The 17148-nt window shown below is 35.5% G+C and overlaps 1 protein-coding gene across 6 annotated transcripts in view; it reads right to left on the bottom strand.

Annotated features, from left to right (window-relative positions):
* Positions 1–17148, bottom strand: part of LOC138738909 (cilia- and flagella-associated protein 47-like) — a 614550-nt gene that overhangs the window by 436234 nt on the left and 161168 nt on the right. For all 6 annotated transcript variants that reach the window (XM_069890090.1, XM_069890093.1, XM_069890088.1 and 3 more), the window contains 7 exons: positions 13688–13880; positions 9756–9972; positions 8564–8710; positions 5307–5490; positions 4916–4954; positions 4145–4241; positions 3111–3327 (listed from right to left, as the gene is read on the bottom strand). In XM_069890090.1, the coding sequence (XP_069746191.1) occupies positions 3111–3327; positions 4145–4241; positions 4916–4954; positions 5307–5490; positions 8564–8710; positions 9756–9972; positions 13688–13880 (1094 nt within the window). The remainder of the gene's footprint in view (positions 1–3110; positions 3328–4144; positions 4242–4915; positions 4955–5306; positions 5491–8563; positions 8711–9755; positions 9973–13687; positions 13881–17148) is intronic.

Genomic DNA, 17148 nt, shown 5'->3' with positions numbered 1-17148 from the left:
GTATCCTGTACTATCACATCAGGTATGTAGAAGATTTTGTTACCTGCAAGGGCAACTTGTGTCTTTTGAGCAGTTTGAAACAAATAGATATAATATTCCTAATATCAATCTTCTGCTACAAATTTGGACCAGATGATGTAACCAGAGTGCAGTGAAATTGAGATCCTGATTCGAAAGGGGATCACGAGGAAGTTTACATCTGCAATATATTCTTTACTTCAGACGGGAACTCCCAAGCAAGAGTTATACAAATCAAAACAAAGGCAGGAATCAGACCTGAGTATTAGCATTGGTGATAAACAATGGTCCAATTTATGTCAGGATAGCATGACCAATACAACTTCTTGCTCCGCAGAAATTACATAAATTAAATTCTAATATATCGGATATATATTTTAGATGTGGGGAAGAAACAGGAACATTTTAGATTCCACCTGGCCATGGTCTAAAGTGAAAAATGTTTGGGAAAATTTAAGAATTTTATTAACTAGATTATTGGGAAACAATTGCCACAAAGTATTGAATTGTTTCTCTTCGGAAATATTGTGGACATAAGACCTAAAATGAGGCTGTCTAATGACCAATTAGAATTTCTTAAAATTGCATTGGCAGTGGCCAGAAAATGTATTGCTGTTATTTGGAAGCCTGATTCTCTTCTGGATATAGCCCGATGGAATGCGGAAGTCCATACTTGCTTCTTGAAAAAATTACTTCTAATCTAAGGAAGTAGTATAACATGTTGTTGCAGTTATGGCAGCCACACTTGCAGAAGATGGGGATATTTAGGGATACTTATTCTGTACCTGGTTCTATATGCTTGTCATTTGCCCTATTTGAGATCTAGGCAAGAAAAGGAATTAGATCCTCTGAAGTGGATCCCAGATCCTGACAGTTCTTCTTTCTTTCTTATTTTTCCTGCTTTTCTATTTTTCTCTCTTATCCATTTTCTCCTTCTTTCTTTTCTATTTCAGGTTTTGTTTGGGGGAGGGGGGTTGGGGCTGTTTGGAAATATGGACAACTTGTACCATTGATTTTTTAAAATTTCAATTTATGTATTTAAGTAATAGTTATTTCTCAATACATGTTATACCACAAAATTAAAATAAAGTATTAAAAAAAAAGGCCAGAGGATATTCGACATGTCATCTGCATCCCTCAGTGACTTCTACAGATGCAGCATCACAAATATCCAGCCAGGATGCAAAACTGTGTGGTACGGGAACTGCTCTGCCTGGACCACAAGAAACTATATAGAATTGTGATCACAGCTGAGACCATCTCAAAAATCACCCTCCTATCCATCAATTCCAACAAAACTTCCCACTTCTATGGAGAAGCAGCCATCACCTTGAAAAAGTCATCCCATCCTGGCCATGCTCTCTTCATCCTCCTCCATTTGTGAAAAAAATTTCAGATATGATAGATTAATGGCTTCTTTTAACATGGAAATCTCAAAAGAAAGTTTGAACTTTACAACCAATCAGAAGATCAAATTAGATGCAATGATATGCATCAATTTCTGTATATATTAAACATAGAAATCTATAGTACAGTGTAGGCTCTTCAGCTGTGCCAACCTAATAAAAATACTACAACAACTGCCTAGAATTTCCCTACTGTATGATCCTTCATTTTTCTCATTTCACTGTGCCTCTCAAATAGTATCTTAAAAGATCCAATTGTATCCTTCTCCTCAACCACTGAAGGCAGTGCATTCCATGCACCCTACCTATCTGTCTGAAAAACTTAACACTTACATCACCCCTGCATTTACTCCCAGCACCTTCAAACTATGACCCCTTATTTTAGCTATTACAGCCCTGTGAAAAAGTATTTGGCCATTCACACAGGTGCACCTTATGTACCTTGATCAGGTCATTTTGAAAGTAGATAATCATTGATTGTCTCATAATTTCAATAGGGAATGCAGAACATTCAGAGCTCATTGAAGAGAGTGAACTGTTACTTCACACAAATTCCCCATCTTTAATTGTAGGCTGCATTTGGTGATAACACTACTTCATAGAGATGGGATGAATGGTTCAAATAAGTGTTGATTATGCCTGAATACCACATTGAAAGGGCTGAGATTGATTTAATGCAAGTAATTTGTATGTAACCATCCTCAATCACCACATTTTGTTCTTAATTATTTTGCTATTATTTGCAGATTTTGGAGTTCCTATAATCAGTTGAATTTCATCCACTCATCTAATATTTTGTGGGTTTTTTTTAAAACATAAGGTTGTGTACCAAGACAAATGTTCTGACTTGCCTCCACTCATTGGATGATACATTAACAATCTAATATTAACAACAGACACTCATTGACCATCACTTCAAGGAGAAAAGACTTGAGCCTATCTTCACAATGCATGCTCTCCAATCCAGGCAACAACCTTATAAATCTCCTCTGCACTCTCTCTGAACCATCCACATCCTTCCCATAGTGAGGTGACTAGAAATGAACACAATATTCCAAGTGGGGTCCAACAAAGGTCTTATGCATCCGCAATACAGCTTTCGAACTCGATCCCATGGTTAATGGAGACCAACTGACCATATGGCTTCCTAAACAGCAGCTTTGAGCATCCCATGGACACAGACTCCAAAATCTCTCGGTTCTTCCACAGGGCTCAGAGACCTCCCATTAACATTGTATTCTGTCTTTAAACTTGACCTTCCAAAATAAACCAACACATTTTTACAGGTTACACTCCAACTGCCACTTCTCAGCCCAGCTCTGAATCCTATTCATGTCCCTGTATAACCTCTGGCAACCGTCCAGACTATCCACAACTCCATCAACTTTTGCATCATCTGCAAACTTACTAACCTACCCTTCCACTCCATCCTCCAGGTCATTTATAAAAATCACTAAGAGAATGTGTCCAGAAAAGATCCTTGCAGAACACCACTGGTCATCAACCTTGATAAAGAATGTGAACCATTTACACCATTCTCTGCCTTCTCTGGGCAAACCAATTTGATATTCAACTCTTCAAACTGATAATTGAACATGTCATATAATGAGCAATATCATAGGCTTTGTTACTTATTTTTCACTTGTATTATCTTTCTGTTGGAAAGAAAAATCATTTAACACTTACTTTTGAAAAGCTCCAGTTTTTGTACTTTCAAATATCAATGGTAGATAAGCTGTAGACATTGGTGGGATCACCTGAGATAATGGACAAGAATCTCGTAGTTCTGCACAATCAGTATCCACTTCAATTAAAATATGTCTAGGTAAATTGTTTACAATATTCAAATTTTGGGTTGATGTTGAATATGCACAGACTTCTCCAAAGTCAATTGCAGATGGGCCTAGTTTGAAAAAGTAAGTACAATTTTGGTTAAAAACTGCTGAAAAATAGTATGAAGATTGGCAATTACCACTGGATAAAATGTAAAGTATAAGTGGTCTTTGTGAACATCGTAAGATAAAAATAAAATACACCACTAATTTGTGGATACAAGTACTACCATCAATGAAGAAAAAATTTCATACAATATTGACCTTTGCTCCAATGCTATCTTTTGTGCAGATTATACAAAAACAAAAAACGCTGGATAAATTGAGGAATCGCATAGCATTTTGAAAGTAGATAATCATTGATTGTCTCATAATTTCAATAGGGAATACAGAACATTCAGAGCTCATTGAAGAGAGTGAACTGTTACTTCACACAAATTCCCCATCTTTAATTCTAGGCTGCATTTGGTGATAACACTACTTCATAGAGATGGGATGAATGGTTCAAATAAGTGTTGATTATGCCTGAATACCACATTGAAAGGGCTGAGATTGATTTAATGCAAGTAATTTGCATGTAACCATCCTCAATCACCACATTTTGTTCTTAATTATTTTGCTATTATTTGCAGATTTTGGAGTTCCTATAATCAGTTGAATTTCATCCACTCATCTAATATTTTGTGTTTTTTTTAAACATAAGGTTGTGTACCAAGACAAATGTTCTGCCTTGCCTCCACTCACTGGAGGATACAATATTAGCACAGGCACTTTGTTATTGAACACCCAAATTCTACATTAAGCAATTCCAGAGGATTTGACAATCATACCCAACAGCAATTACACATAATTATGCAGATGAAAATTATAAATTTATATTTATCATACCAATCAATATTTGGTGAATCTGTTGAGGAGTTAATGTCAAACTGCAATCATGCTCTTCTTGAAGTGAGGATGGGACAGCATTCAGACCATCCTTTGCCTGCAGTAATCAGAGAATAACTTTGCTCAAATGTAAAGGGGATTAAAAAAACACTGAACCTCCTTCCAAAAGAAAAGTAGCCATTAATGTCTGAGTACATTGAAAAAAATATTTTGGAACAAGTATACAAAGGCAAAACTATCAATCTCCTATACAATTCCCAGTTCTCCATGTGATCTTGTCCAACAATTCTTTCTTGCATAACACCAAAAAAAACCCAATTATTTAGACATTTGTATTTGTGGAACAACAACACTAAATAATTGGCTATTTCATTTCTTGAAATGGTAATACTGACACCTCAAAAAGTACTTAACTGATTTAAAAGTTTGGGAATTTTAAACCATAAAAAACACTTTACAAATGTAAATATTTTTGGACTTCTTTCTCTAATTGCTAAATGTTATCTTTTTATTGGCGTCTATTTCCTGTAATTTTATGGAAATTACAGTCCTCTGTGAGTATTTCCCTTACCTTCCTTCTCTCCTTTCTTCTTGTTTTTTGTGTTCCTTGAGAGTGATTCTCTCGAGTTTTACAATCCAGTCCTAAATTCTGTGCTGCCACTACTGATGTTGGTAAAATATGTAGATAAAGGATTCTAGCAGGACAAGAATCATTTCTTCTTCACCATAGGATACCATCCCTTTTTCTAACCTTGCTCTGTTACAACTCACCTTTGAACAATGAGTAACTTCATCACTACATGTCAATGCCTTGGAAAAAAAAGAGAATAAATAATTGAATAGAGCGCAAAAAACAGAAGATTGTGTTATATTGTTAAAGAACAAGGATATTTTTTTTAATTTCATGTTATAAAATAAGCAAAACATGATAGATGCTGAAAATCTGGAAGAACTCAGCCTGCCTCACAGCATCAACCATGACAAAGATGGAGGAGAAAAAGATTTCCTCCAATGAATGCCTGATAGGAGATCAGTGACTCAAAATTACTCAGTTTTCTTTCTAACAATGAGAGCACTTCATGGGTATGCTACATTTATTTCTAATGAAAACAGCACTGCCTCTTATTTTAGCTCCATTTCATTAAAAAATAAACTAACTTACAGGCTTTGATGGTGTATCAACCCCTTTGACTCTTGGTTTGTATTTTCGGATGGGTACTACTGCAGAACATGCACCCGACACCTGTATCTCTTGAGTTATATCTTTGACTGAAAGTTTGGGAGAACTCAGTCCTTCCGCTGGTCTCATACCAATATCCACTGCATTATTGAACTCTTCAAATTCTCTAAAGATATAGAATGAATATACTTTTTAATAAGGCATGGTGGGGGAGGGGGGTGGAGGTTATACTAACACATTGCAATTGGGATCAAATACTGATCATATCTTTCAAGATGAAATTTTAAAAGTTCAAGAATGTTTTTAAATCCAATTCTTCAACCTTACTTTTCAAAAGGAATCACTTCATCCTGTCACATAACAAAATTCAGGGAACAATTATCAATTATCAATCACTTAATAATACAAAACAAAATACATGATAAACTGTAAAAGGCAGAGTCACCATGAGCATTGCCTGGCACCCCTGACAAGAAGATAAAGAGAAACAAAAGAGAGTCCCTTCAGAGACACTGAGTGTTTGTGAACTCGCTTCCAGCATTCCCGCAGCTGCACAGACTCCTGTTCAAACAATTAGCAACCCGAACTCCAGGTTCAAACCACTGATTCAATGAGGAAGCCTTTTACACCCAATCCCTTCTCAAATTCTGGTTCCCATGAGTCAGTCTCCAGCATGTATGGGTACTTCAGCTGCTAAGCCCTTCACTGGTCTGCTGTTGTAGTCATCTCCCATGCTTCTCCTTCTGAATGGGGAATGTTCTCCCCTGTTCCTGGTGCCTTGAACTGGACCACTTCTCCTCCAGAGTCTGCAATCTCTCATGGTCTGCTGTCCAGCACAAGTGCCATTATCTTGGGCGCACACCTCATTGGTTGCAGGATTTCAAAATAAATTGCTGTTGGCTCCTTTAGCATGCCATTTAAAAGGTTGCACAGAGCCATCAGCGTTAAGACCAGGCAGTAGGATCCTGCAGAGTAGCACTGTATCTCCACTCCCCATTCCATTTGAGCAGCTCCGGCAGCACTGCCATATTTTCATCTTAAACTTTCTTAAAAATTACAAATCCTTTTAAACATTCCATTAAGGGGGTTTTCATGGAAGAAATCAGTTGTATCTGATCCTGGTACAGAAGCTTTATCACACTGTCCTGAACTATTATGATTCCATTGATATGATTTAGCCATCAGCAACAATGGCAGAGCAAAGATATCTCAAATTGAAAACACCCTGAAAGCACTAGAGGCTGGCAAGGTCCTGTCTCCAGTTTTGCCAGCTGTGAAAGCTACAGGATTCTTGAATGCCACTGAACATGGAAATTGAAATTTTTTAAATGAAGTAAATAATTCAGAAAGTTAAAAATAATTCATTAGAAAATAGCTAAACACACACAAATAAATTAAAAAGGTAAACAAAGCCAAAAAAAATGTTTCCAATTAGATTTAAAGACCTCTTATTCTCATTGAAATCAATTCAGTTCTGGGGCCTGCACTTGATCAGACCTGGCACAGGATGTGAGAAGCAATTCTCCAGTGCAAATGCAAGAGAATCTTAGGCAGTTGGAAGTCTGCCACACAAATCCAGATGGATATTATGTCAAAAGCACTAGTGTTCAAATAGAACACTGGAGTTACATAAAACAAGGAAGAACCATCATCTTGTTTTATTCCAAAAAATATTTGTTAAGCACAAATATTACAAATGGGGAGCCATTTTTAAAACTGAGTATCCAAATCCTGAAAAATGTTGGGCAAGTTGACCAAAGCCAAAGTCGTGACTTGGGTTAATAATAAGAAACATTTAATATCAAAGCAAAGAAATTATGGAAGAACTTCAAATTATGCTTCAGCTATTCCAATGTGAACAACTGGAGGCATCACATTTCAGAGAAAATGCAAAGGCCTCACAAACTGTACAAATATGGTTTACCATCATGTAAGAGGAACTAATTATTATTCTCCTGACACAGAATGCACTTGATCAATTATATAGATTGAGAAAAACTGTTATCACTGATGAGTGAATTAATATTCATAAGTAATAAGTTCAACATCTTTCACATAAAATTAAGAGTACACATGTTTCCAGTAATCAAGAAATAAAGCATTACCCAGAACATTAAGCAGTTCCATAATTCCAAATGGAATGGAAAGTTAAACCAGAGTTAATTACAGTACAAGCATCATGAACTTCAGGAAAAAGAAGAGGATTTTGCAACTGAGTTTTTGAAGGGAAAACACAGGAATAAGGTACCGATAGTTCTGTTGTCACTTCCAGGGTAGGATGTCATGTTTTCTGTCTTGATTTCTTTCTACATGCAAGAATTTCTTTGTTTTGTTTTCTATGTACAAAACCATGTAAAAGCTGCAAAATTGTTAATTTGGATAAGCATTCATTTCTGAACCAATCAATGGCTGTTAAGAAATTAGCTCTTCTCTTCTAAGCACAATTCACCAAAGCAGGACTCACATTTACCTGGTATTAGTTGCATAGCCAATGACAATAATAGGATGCACAGTGCCATCTAAAATTGGAGCTATTTGAAGGAACCAAAACCCTTTAACTCAAAAGAGTACTTGGAGCAAATTATCCAGGGTTTAGGAATGAGATGTCAATTCAAAAGCCTACACACACCTGAAATGCATATAGCATTCCCAGCTTCACTTTTCAGTTATCAGCATTATTTCAAATAATTTACTGGTTTGTTTTGCAGTTTACAGCATTATAAATGTCAGATTTTGTTGTATAATAGAAGATATTTTAATCAGAATGAAAACAAAGAAATAAATATAAATGCAATTTCCTTTACAATTCAATTCTTTGCCATGACTCACAAGAGGAAATTCGGACTGCATAATTATGTAAAATCAATGTGAATTCTCAAGAGGTAATATGAATATTGTCACACAAGAAATATCACCTGCATAATGCTGTATCAAGTCACAATTTCAGTTTTGAATATCAGTGCAGCAAAATCTTATTTTTATTGCAGTAAGAAGGATAATTGAGCGTATACATCATTTATTTTTAAATACACTTCTCAGACTTTTATAATGCCTTTGGTTCAATAAAAAAAAAGCTGTTCAAATTACTCAAAATGTTGATCTCGAAAATTCCAATTTAATCAAACTCTGGTACAAGAGGTAACCTGAGAATATATTATGAGGATTAAACAAAAGATCAGAGAGGTAATGATTTTGTGGGTGTATATCTTCAAAGCAAAATATTTTTGCTGAATGTTTACCTGCGATCCTGCTTTTGCATGCGACGTAACCTTCGACCTTGAATGTACTGTTCGTAGTATTTTTTCCGTGCTTTCATTGTTGCTGCCTCCTCTTCACTATAAGTATATTCCGGATCCATGGTAGTGTTGTGTTTCCTTTCTATGGAGCTGCCACAAAATAACATTTCATAAACATGTGTTGTGTATCAGTCTGAAATATTACAAAATGTTGAATATTACATTACTGCATTGTGATTAAGGTATTTAAAATTCAGGCAGGAACAAATATTTCAAGAGAAGTAATCAGATCTCAATTTTTGAAAATATATTGTGTTCTCTCTTTTCATTTCTCTCCTTTCATTTCCCTCCAGCTTTTCACTATGCCCTTATCTCATTCCTTTCTTCATCACTGGCACCTCTTCTCTCTTTTCTCTCTCTCCCTCTTTCTCACCATTCTTATTAATCCTTTCCTTTTCATCAGATTCCATTCAGTTGACTGTATTTGGTTCTGGGTTAAAATCTCATTCCAAAGACTGAAGTCAAAAATCTTAGCCAAAATCTTGAGATGATCTGATATTCTTAAAGATGAGAATGATCTATGTGGACGAGATAGGAGAGAGAAGAAGAAAAAATAGAAAGCTGAATGGATGAGATGGGGACAGAGAAAGGAAAGGCAACAAGACACTAACAAACACAAATTGGAACATTTACAGGAAAGAACACAGAAATGGTTGCACTGGACAACCAGATATCTAACAATGTAACAATGAATTGGACCACAGTGCACGATTAACCAACACCATTTTCAACATCAAACTCCGGTCATGGAATGGAGGCACTCTCACCCTTTAGTCACAAGACTGTATTTGCAAGGGCTGCTTCACCACCTTTTGATGAAATATAATCAAGGCCTGTCTATTCTTTCAGGGAGATGGAAAAATCCATGTACCATTATATGAAAAAGAACAATGCTTTTTAGTCCATAATTTGCCCTCAGCCAACCCAAAATTAATCATCTTTTATCCAACATGTTCAATGGATTATTTTGTCATGTGTTATTTTGAGGGAATTTGTTGCATACACATTGGCTGCCGTATTCCCTATTATGTAGTCACAGACTATATCCCAAAGGTAACTAATTGGTTGTATAATGTATTCAAAAATCCTGAGTTTGTTAAGCAAGCGAGGTCAACTTTTTAATATAAATACTCACATCCATTTTTCAGGTCTGCTACAAGCTGCGACCCTTGTATGTCTTCCATCAGAAATAGGCACAATTTTTTTGGCTTCTAATTTTTTGTTTTTATTCTTACAAATGTTTTCGCAGGCATGGGGTTGCATTACAGGGGATAAATCTCTGTTCTTGCTGATTTCATTGGTTTTCTCCTGGGTTAATCGACCAGCTTCTTTCATATCAATAGAACCTATTCCTGAAGGTGAATCACAAGAGTGAACTAAAAATTATTTGGATTTCATGAATTCTTCCTACAAGTCTCATTTGTAATTATGATGAAAGAAAGTACAGCTAAAGCCTAAACTTTCCATCAGGTCCAGTCCAGATACAAAGCAGATTACCAATGATGGAATAGAAAGTGTGAAACTTTATTTTGTCTCATTGACAAAGTCTAACAAATGTCTGTCAGGGAAAAACAGGGACTACCTGACAAGACTACTCGCTGCATAAAGTGGGTATGCCAGGGAAGTTTCAGAATCAACCCTGTAATATAACCTATTATTCAACAGACTACAGGACAGGTTGACCACATCTTAGCCAATAAATATTGCCTGAGTATTGATCAATGAGAAGCAGATAATTTCCCATGGTCCTGCCACCAAGCCTGTTCAGGTACAATAATAGAGCTGGACCTTAAATTTGGGTATTATCCAACTTTTGGCCTTTCAAACAGAACTATATGAAACCTCCAGAGCTCTGAAATTTCACAAAAGCACAATCCTCACTCAATTTGACTCATGCCAAGTGATATCAAGAAACAGCATGATGCATTGGATAACCAAAAGATGCGGATCACGACACCTTCCCAGAAGTAATGCTGTAGACTGATGTTCAAAAACAATATATACCTCCAAATTAATCCATCCAGAAATATTAAAACAAAAGCATCTTGACATCAAAGCAAATACAATATAACTAAGTTCAAGCAGACAAAAACTGAATCACTGGGAATCAAGGAGTAAGCCGTGCACTGGCTGAAATCAAACTCAAAGGAAGATGGTTGTGGGTAGCACAGCCTATTAATGTTATCTCCAGTACATTACAGCAGGAGTTTCTCAGAACAGAAAACCATGGCCATTCATTTTTTGATGCTGAAGCAATTACCTTCCTTTCATCATAAGATCAGATGTTCACTCATGTAAAAACACAAAAATGCAAGATCAGCAGGTCTTACAGTGTCCACAGAAGGTAAAGATATATCTGTATAACCAATGTTTCAGACCTGTTTTTAACTACAATCACAGCATCTGCAGATTTTCATATTTCACTCTGTGATTGCACAGTCTTGATCTTAAGTCACAACTCCTTGGAAAATTCAGCTTTTACCTGGATTCAACTAGCCCTTGGTTACATTTCAATTTAGGCTGCTTAGTGACAAAGAATATTTGTAACACAGAACTGCTTGTATTGATCACCTGCAACTATTGATCAGTCTGAACCTCTGGGTAGGATAGCATTTTCCATTGTTGACTTTGCCACCATCAACATTGAACAGATATCACAATTGACCAGGTTAACTTGACAAACCATACAAATCCAGAGAATGGGTATTCTGCAGAGTGCTCAGAATCTTTCCAACTGCAAAGCACATGATAATTGCGAAGGAACTTCATTAGTCTGTATAAATGCAGCTGCAATAACACACAAAAAGATTAACACCACACCTACCACATGAAAACTTGATAGCCTCAACCACTCACACAACTTAGGAGCCAAATCATTAAAAAGTTGCAATGAAACAACCCTGCAAGATTTCTTCTGCAGTAACTTCCAAACTCTCAATCTTTGTCATCTGCAAGGACAAAGGTACAAAGTAAATGGGAGCAACATCATCTACAAACACCCTTCTAAAGATAAATATTATACTAACTTGGAAATATGTTATTAATATCTCATGTGGTAAAATCCAGGAACTCACCACTTGGAGAGAAAAAAAGTCCCTGTACAATTAATGTTAGATTTGGTCATCATTGTTCGTAATTTCTCACATGGATATTCACTTTAACACCGCGACATCCTGGCATTGTCAAGATAAACTTTTGATTTTATGTGAGCAAATATGCACTAACCTAAATAGCTTTGTGATTTATGTAAAAATTAGGATTATTTCCTTTTCTTTCTTTTCCAATCTTTTTATTATTATTATAATTTATAAACACATACAGTTCAAAGAGATATAAAAAATACATAGTAAGTAATGAATTAATACAGAGATATTAAACAATAATATTACAGAATAAAAATATATCATAAAAAAAAATTTAGATCAGTTTAGGGTATGAACTATCTCTAAAAAAAAAGATATAATTAATAACAATATATGAAAAAAGAGAAAAAAAAACCCCAAAAAAGAAGAAAAAACAAATCTGAATTAAAAAAACTTAAAAAAAAACCTACAGATATAGCTAAACCACGCCGATCACTCCGATTTCATCTTACAGCCCAATTATCATACATAATCATAGAAAGAAAACAGAGCCAGATCAACTCACCGCAAATGAAAATATTGAATAAATGGTCGCCAGGTTAACTCAAACTTAGAAGGGGATTCATAGACAGAGTTTCTAATTTTCTCTAAATTTAAACATAGTATAGTTTGGGTAAACCATTGGAAAACAGTGGGAGGATTAACCTCGTTCCAATTCAATAGTATAGATCTTCTAGCCATTAGTGTAAGAAAAGCAATCATACGATCCGCAGGAAGAGATAAATAAGTCAAATCTATCATAGGTAATCCAAAAATTGCAGTAATGGGATGTGGTTGTAAATCAATATTCAAAACAGTAGATATAATGGAAAAAATTTCCTTCCAATAATTCTGTAAAGAGGGACAGGACCAAAACATATGTGTAAGGGAAGCTATTTCCAATTGACATTTATCACATATAGGATCGATATGAGAATAAAAGCGATGGAGTTTATCTTTAGACATATGAGCTCTATGAACAACTTTAAACTGTATTAGTGAATGTTTTGCACATAGAGAAGAAGAGTTTACCAGTCGCAGAATTTTATTCCAATTTTCATTGGAAATATGAAGGTTGAGTTCTCTTTCCCAATCATTTTTAAATTTCCAATTAATGCAAATAAAAGGCATTTATTCCAACCACAGATTTGAAGGAGCAGGAATAAAGTCGCAGCTTTCCCTCTGGACCTGTTTGCCTTCAGAATGATCCAAAAGTTCTCAACGTGTCACATGCCTCAAGTCAGCTTTGGATCACTAGCATCACCTGCAACCTGGTGTTCATTGTGCCAATTCCATGCAGAAAGTGGAGTGGGAGTTGAAATAAATAAGGTCTAAAGCTTAAACAATGAGCACATTTTGCACTTTTCCAATTGTACTTTCCAAAATAGATCAAATATGCACACAATTGTCTCAATTTAATAGATTTAATTATTTAAGTATTTATTTGATAGTCACTGAAAAATCAATATTAGAAGCATTATTAGGTGCAAAATATTTAAAAATTATTAGACAATTTGATCAACATTCAACTTGTCTGGCATTGATGAACAATTAACAGTACAAGTCAAAATCAATCATTAATAAAGGAGAGATTTCAATCTCATAGGATTACTCTCCCATTTAATTGTTATTAATTTCATAAATTCTAAACAGCAACACATCTGTGATAACAATTTTTCCACAAGGAAAAAAAAATAAAGAAATGTTTCTTCTATGATAGCCTAATTTAATGAATAACTTTAAATCATTGATGTGTGAATTAAAGTTGATCTTGCATTTTAAGATAAGTTGGGTAAATAAAATTGATTACAAGTGAGTCATGATCTCACCAAATGGAAGAATATGTTTAAGAAATTGTAGTTTACAAGAGTGGCTGGTCACTACAATAAATAAAAGCATGCTTAAATATCAGCACAAAATTTGTTTAACCATGTTTCAAACTTACCAGGGATACATTTTGCTTGCTGTTTCTTCACGGGAGATTTGCAAACACCTGTAAAAATTATTTTTATCTGATGAAATGATTCCATCTTCAATTCTGCTGGATTGTCTGGAAGTACCATTAATCCAAAACAGTCTATCACTTGATTTACTTTAAACCTGCCAAGTTGATGGGCAGCAAAACAGATTTCAATTTCCTGTTCAAAAAAAAGTAAAAATAACTTAATTTGCATGAAATAGCCTTTTCTCATCATGAAATCAAAGTTAAATTAAATCTATACATTCTATTGGAAAACTATCCTGCACACTTTTCTGTTTCTCCATAACACTCGCAGACATGCCTCGCTAAATTGTTCTGTTTCTGATCTTTCTATCTCTGCTGCACACAAACCATAAATTTAGGGTCAGAAGTAATTAATTTTGTTTTTTGACTTATGTTGGTGTCATTTTAACAACTTTAAATTTTAAGATTTATATTCTCTTACGTGCTGCTGATGCAGTCTGTTAGGTCTGCTTTGTTCATGAATGAGTGAGACAAACACCAGACTGAGTCGAAATCAGGGTTCTTTGTTCTTTATTACCGGATTGTAACACTTGCGACTAACAAAGTTAGTCGGAGAATGCATTCTGCCGTTATCAGCAAAATGGTGATTTTTTATACCCTTGGATATGTGCTTAGAACATCATCATATCATTACTTGTCCAATGACTAAAACTGTTGCTATCCTTTCCCTGCTAGCTTCCTGCCTCTCAATCCATCAATGTCTCTCTTATCTTGTAAGTACAATGATGCATTTACATCTTGTTACAGCCCTGTACATTCCCATCTCATGATGTTTTACCTAACAGGAGTACAAGGACACCTCCCCTTCTTGTTACTGCCCTGTACAGGGTAACTCCCTACACATTCCCATCTCATGATGTTTTACCTAACAAGTCCCAGGGAGAAAATAATGTAAGATTATGCTCCTACTTGAGGAATTATTGTACACCTGATTTGTTTTCATGTTTTATCTGTGGCAACTGAGAATGGTTCTCAATGATCTCTTCACAATGTCTACCTAAGCCAGCCATTTTCAACCTTTTTTTGATCTTCCTTTGGACTCTGCTCAAAGTCTATGAGTCCCCCTTTCCTGTGAAACAGTCAAGTTTAGTTGAGTTCTTCCATAACAATTACATAAAAAACATAAAAATTTTATGTAAGGTGAGGTGGAAAAAAAACTTTTATTCGGAGTCTAACAACTGTGGTTTGTGGTTCCAGAGCAAACAGACAAATAGGAAATCATTTTTATTTAACATGTAAGAAGGAAGAAAACATCAACATTCATATTACAAAAAATTGAAAGATTCTCAGAGTGCAATGGTTTATATGCAATGAATCATTAGGGAGCATTAGACATCTTGAGGATGTGCAAACTTGATAAAAACTTTAAAAAATAATTCTTACAAAATGAACATTTTAATGAGATCCACTAGCTTGATGCTTTTTGTCCAAGTTTCTTTTTAATGTCAGGCTCTAAATTGAATAGTGACAGTCAAAGGTCATCCCTTGTTGTGATTTTTTTGTTCTGTGGCGGCTCACCACAAGGCAGGCGAACCGGCCCCACGCAGTGGGGCAGCCAGCCAAAATGGCGCCGTTGAGGGGTGTTCCCTTTGTCCCAGCACAGGGCTCAGAAGCCCCCGCTGGGGGACCATGTGATGCATGGATGACGTCAGCGCCCTCCAGCGCAGTTCTCAGCCAAGTCCGGGCTGGGAATATAAGTACAGCCCAGCAGCCTACAATAAGTCAGTTCTGCTCACTGAGCTCAACCCATCTGGTTATGTGTGTTCTTTCAGGAGCAGGTTAGCTGCCGCTACAGTTCCTGGATTTTGTCAATTAAAGTCCCTGCTGTTTGCACATTCAAGTATGTTGAGAGAAAGGGAATGAAAAATATTTTGACCTTTTCACGTACTTTTGTAAATCTATTTGGCAGATCACAATTAACCCAAAATTCTTTTTTTTTAATGGATTCAACTTATGGCGTGCAATTATATCACTCTGCAGATCTACCTCTTGAGTTTTTGCATCAACATTGGCAGATTGTCTGTGTGCATTTTGCTTAAGGTGTTTCATATAAACAGTTACATCATCATCCTTCAGTACCTCTGCATTCACATTTAAATTTGGAAATTGTAAAAATTCCCAACATCTGATGCTGCTCCAATAGAGGAAAGAAACATTTGCTTCTTTTCATCAATGTGGTTATTGTGTTTACTCTTTAAGGCTTTGTTCAGTAAATTGAGTTTGTCAGTGATATCTGCCTTTGCATCAAGAGATTTTTTTCCATGCTTGTTATGAGAGAGAAAGGAAACAATCGTGTCCCAGACTGCAACAAATGATGAAGACAATTTCCTTTGTATAGTCACCTCACTTTAATACGTAGCAGCAGCATTGGGAAATGTTTGTCATTTTCTTCACAACAGCTCCTGGAATAGACGGTCTTGAAGCGAATGTAATTATATAAAGCGTAAACACTTTATGACAATTAAAAGTAAAACATTTAAATATCCTGCTAAACTTTTAGTCACCAAGTCTTTATTACTTGGAACAGTATATTGGAGGACAGCTGAAGGAGTTAGTCAAAAGACTAAAGGTATAACATTTTTCAGGCACGAGATGAACCCTCTGTATTGTCCAACAATTGAAGCAGCAGTTTCACAGCCAACTATGTTCTCGAATGGAAAACTGTTCCCATTTATCTATTTCTTAACTTCTTCGAAAATAGTCAGTCCCTTAATTTATGTTTGAATACTTCTGTCAAACAACATCCTTTCCATCAGCTTATTTCCATTCCAGACTCAGGCATCAGTCTTGAGAAGAGCTCTTGGAGAGTGGATTCTTCTAATTGTAAAGATAATTTCTTGGATTCTAATAAAATATCTAATTGTTTTTCAATGTTCCTTGATATCTCATCAATTCTTCTAGAAACATTAGAATTACTCAAAGAGATTATCCGAATAGTTTCTTTGGCATTCAACTTTATGACGTCAGATAATATTATGGGCACTGATAACAAAATAAGTGACTCAGTGCCTTTAAGATCATTTGTACTTTTAGCAATCAATTCACTAATCTTCGATGATGCAAAAAGAACCCTTTCTAATTTCTGTGACATTTTAGTAATTGTTTGAGTATTAACCCTCTCTCTCAAAATTACCTCTAAGGGTTTTGAAGTATTGCAAGGTTTTATTTTTCTTTTTATGTATGATCTCTAAATGTTGTTTCAGCTTGCTTGGCCTCGTGCTTTCATTTGAAGATGTATTCAAACAAATCATACACATGGGCAGAGAAGATTTTTGTGGAGATGTAATGAAGCCACACATTAAGTATTCCACCAAACACTTTTTTTGCTGAGGAACTCACAAGTAAAATTACCGATTACAAAATGAAAGTATTTCTTACTCGGCTTAGCTTAAAAGTCAAAT

This window comes from Narcine bancroftii, chromosome 7 (genome assembly GCF_036971445.1).
Source record: "Narcine bancroftii isolate sNarBan1 chromosome 7, sNarBan1.hap1, whole genome shotgun sequence".
Taxonomy (NCBI): Eukaryota; Metazoa; Chordata; class Chondrichthyes; order Torpediniformes; family Narcinidae; genus Narcine; species Narcine bancroftii.
This window is presented reverse-complemented; position numbering and strand designations above follow the sequence as displayed.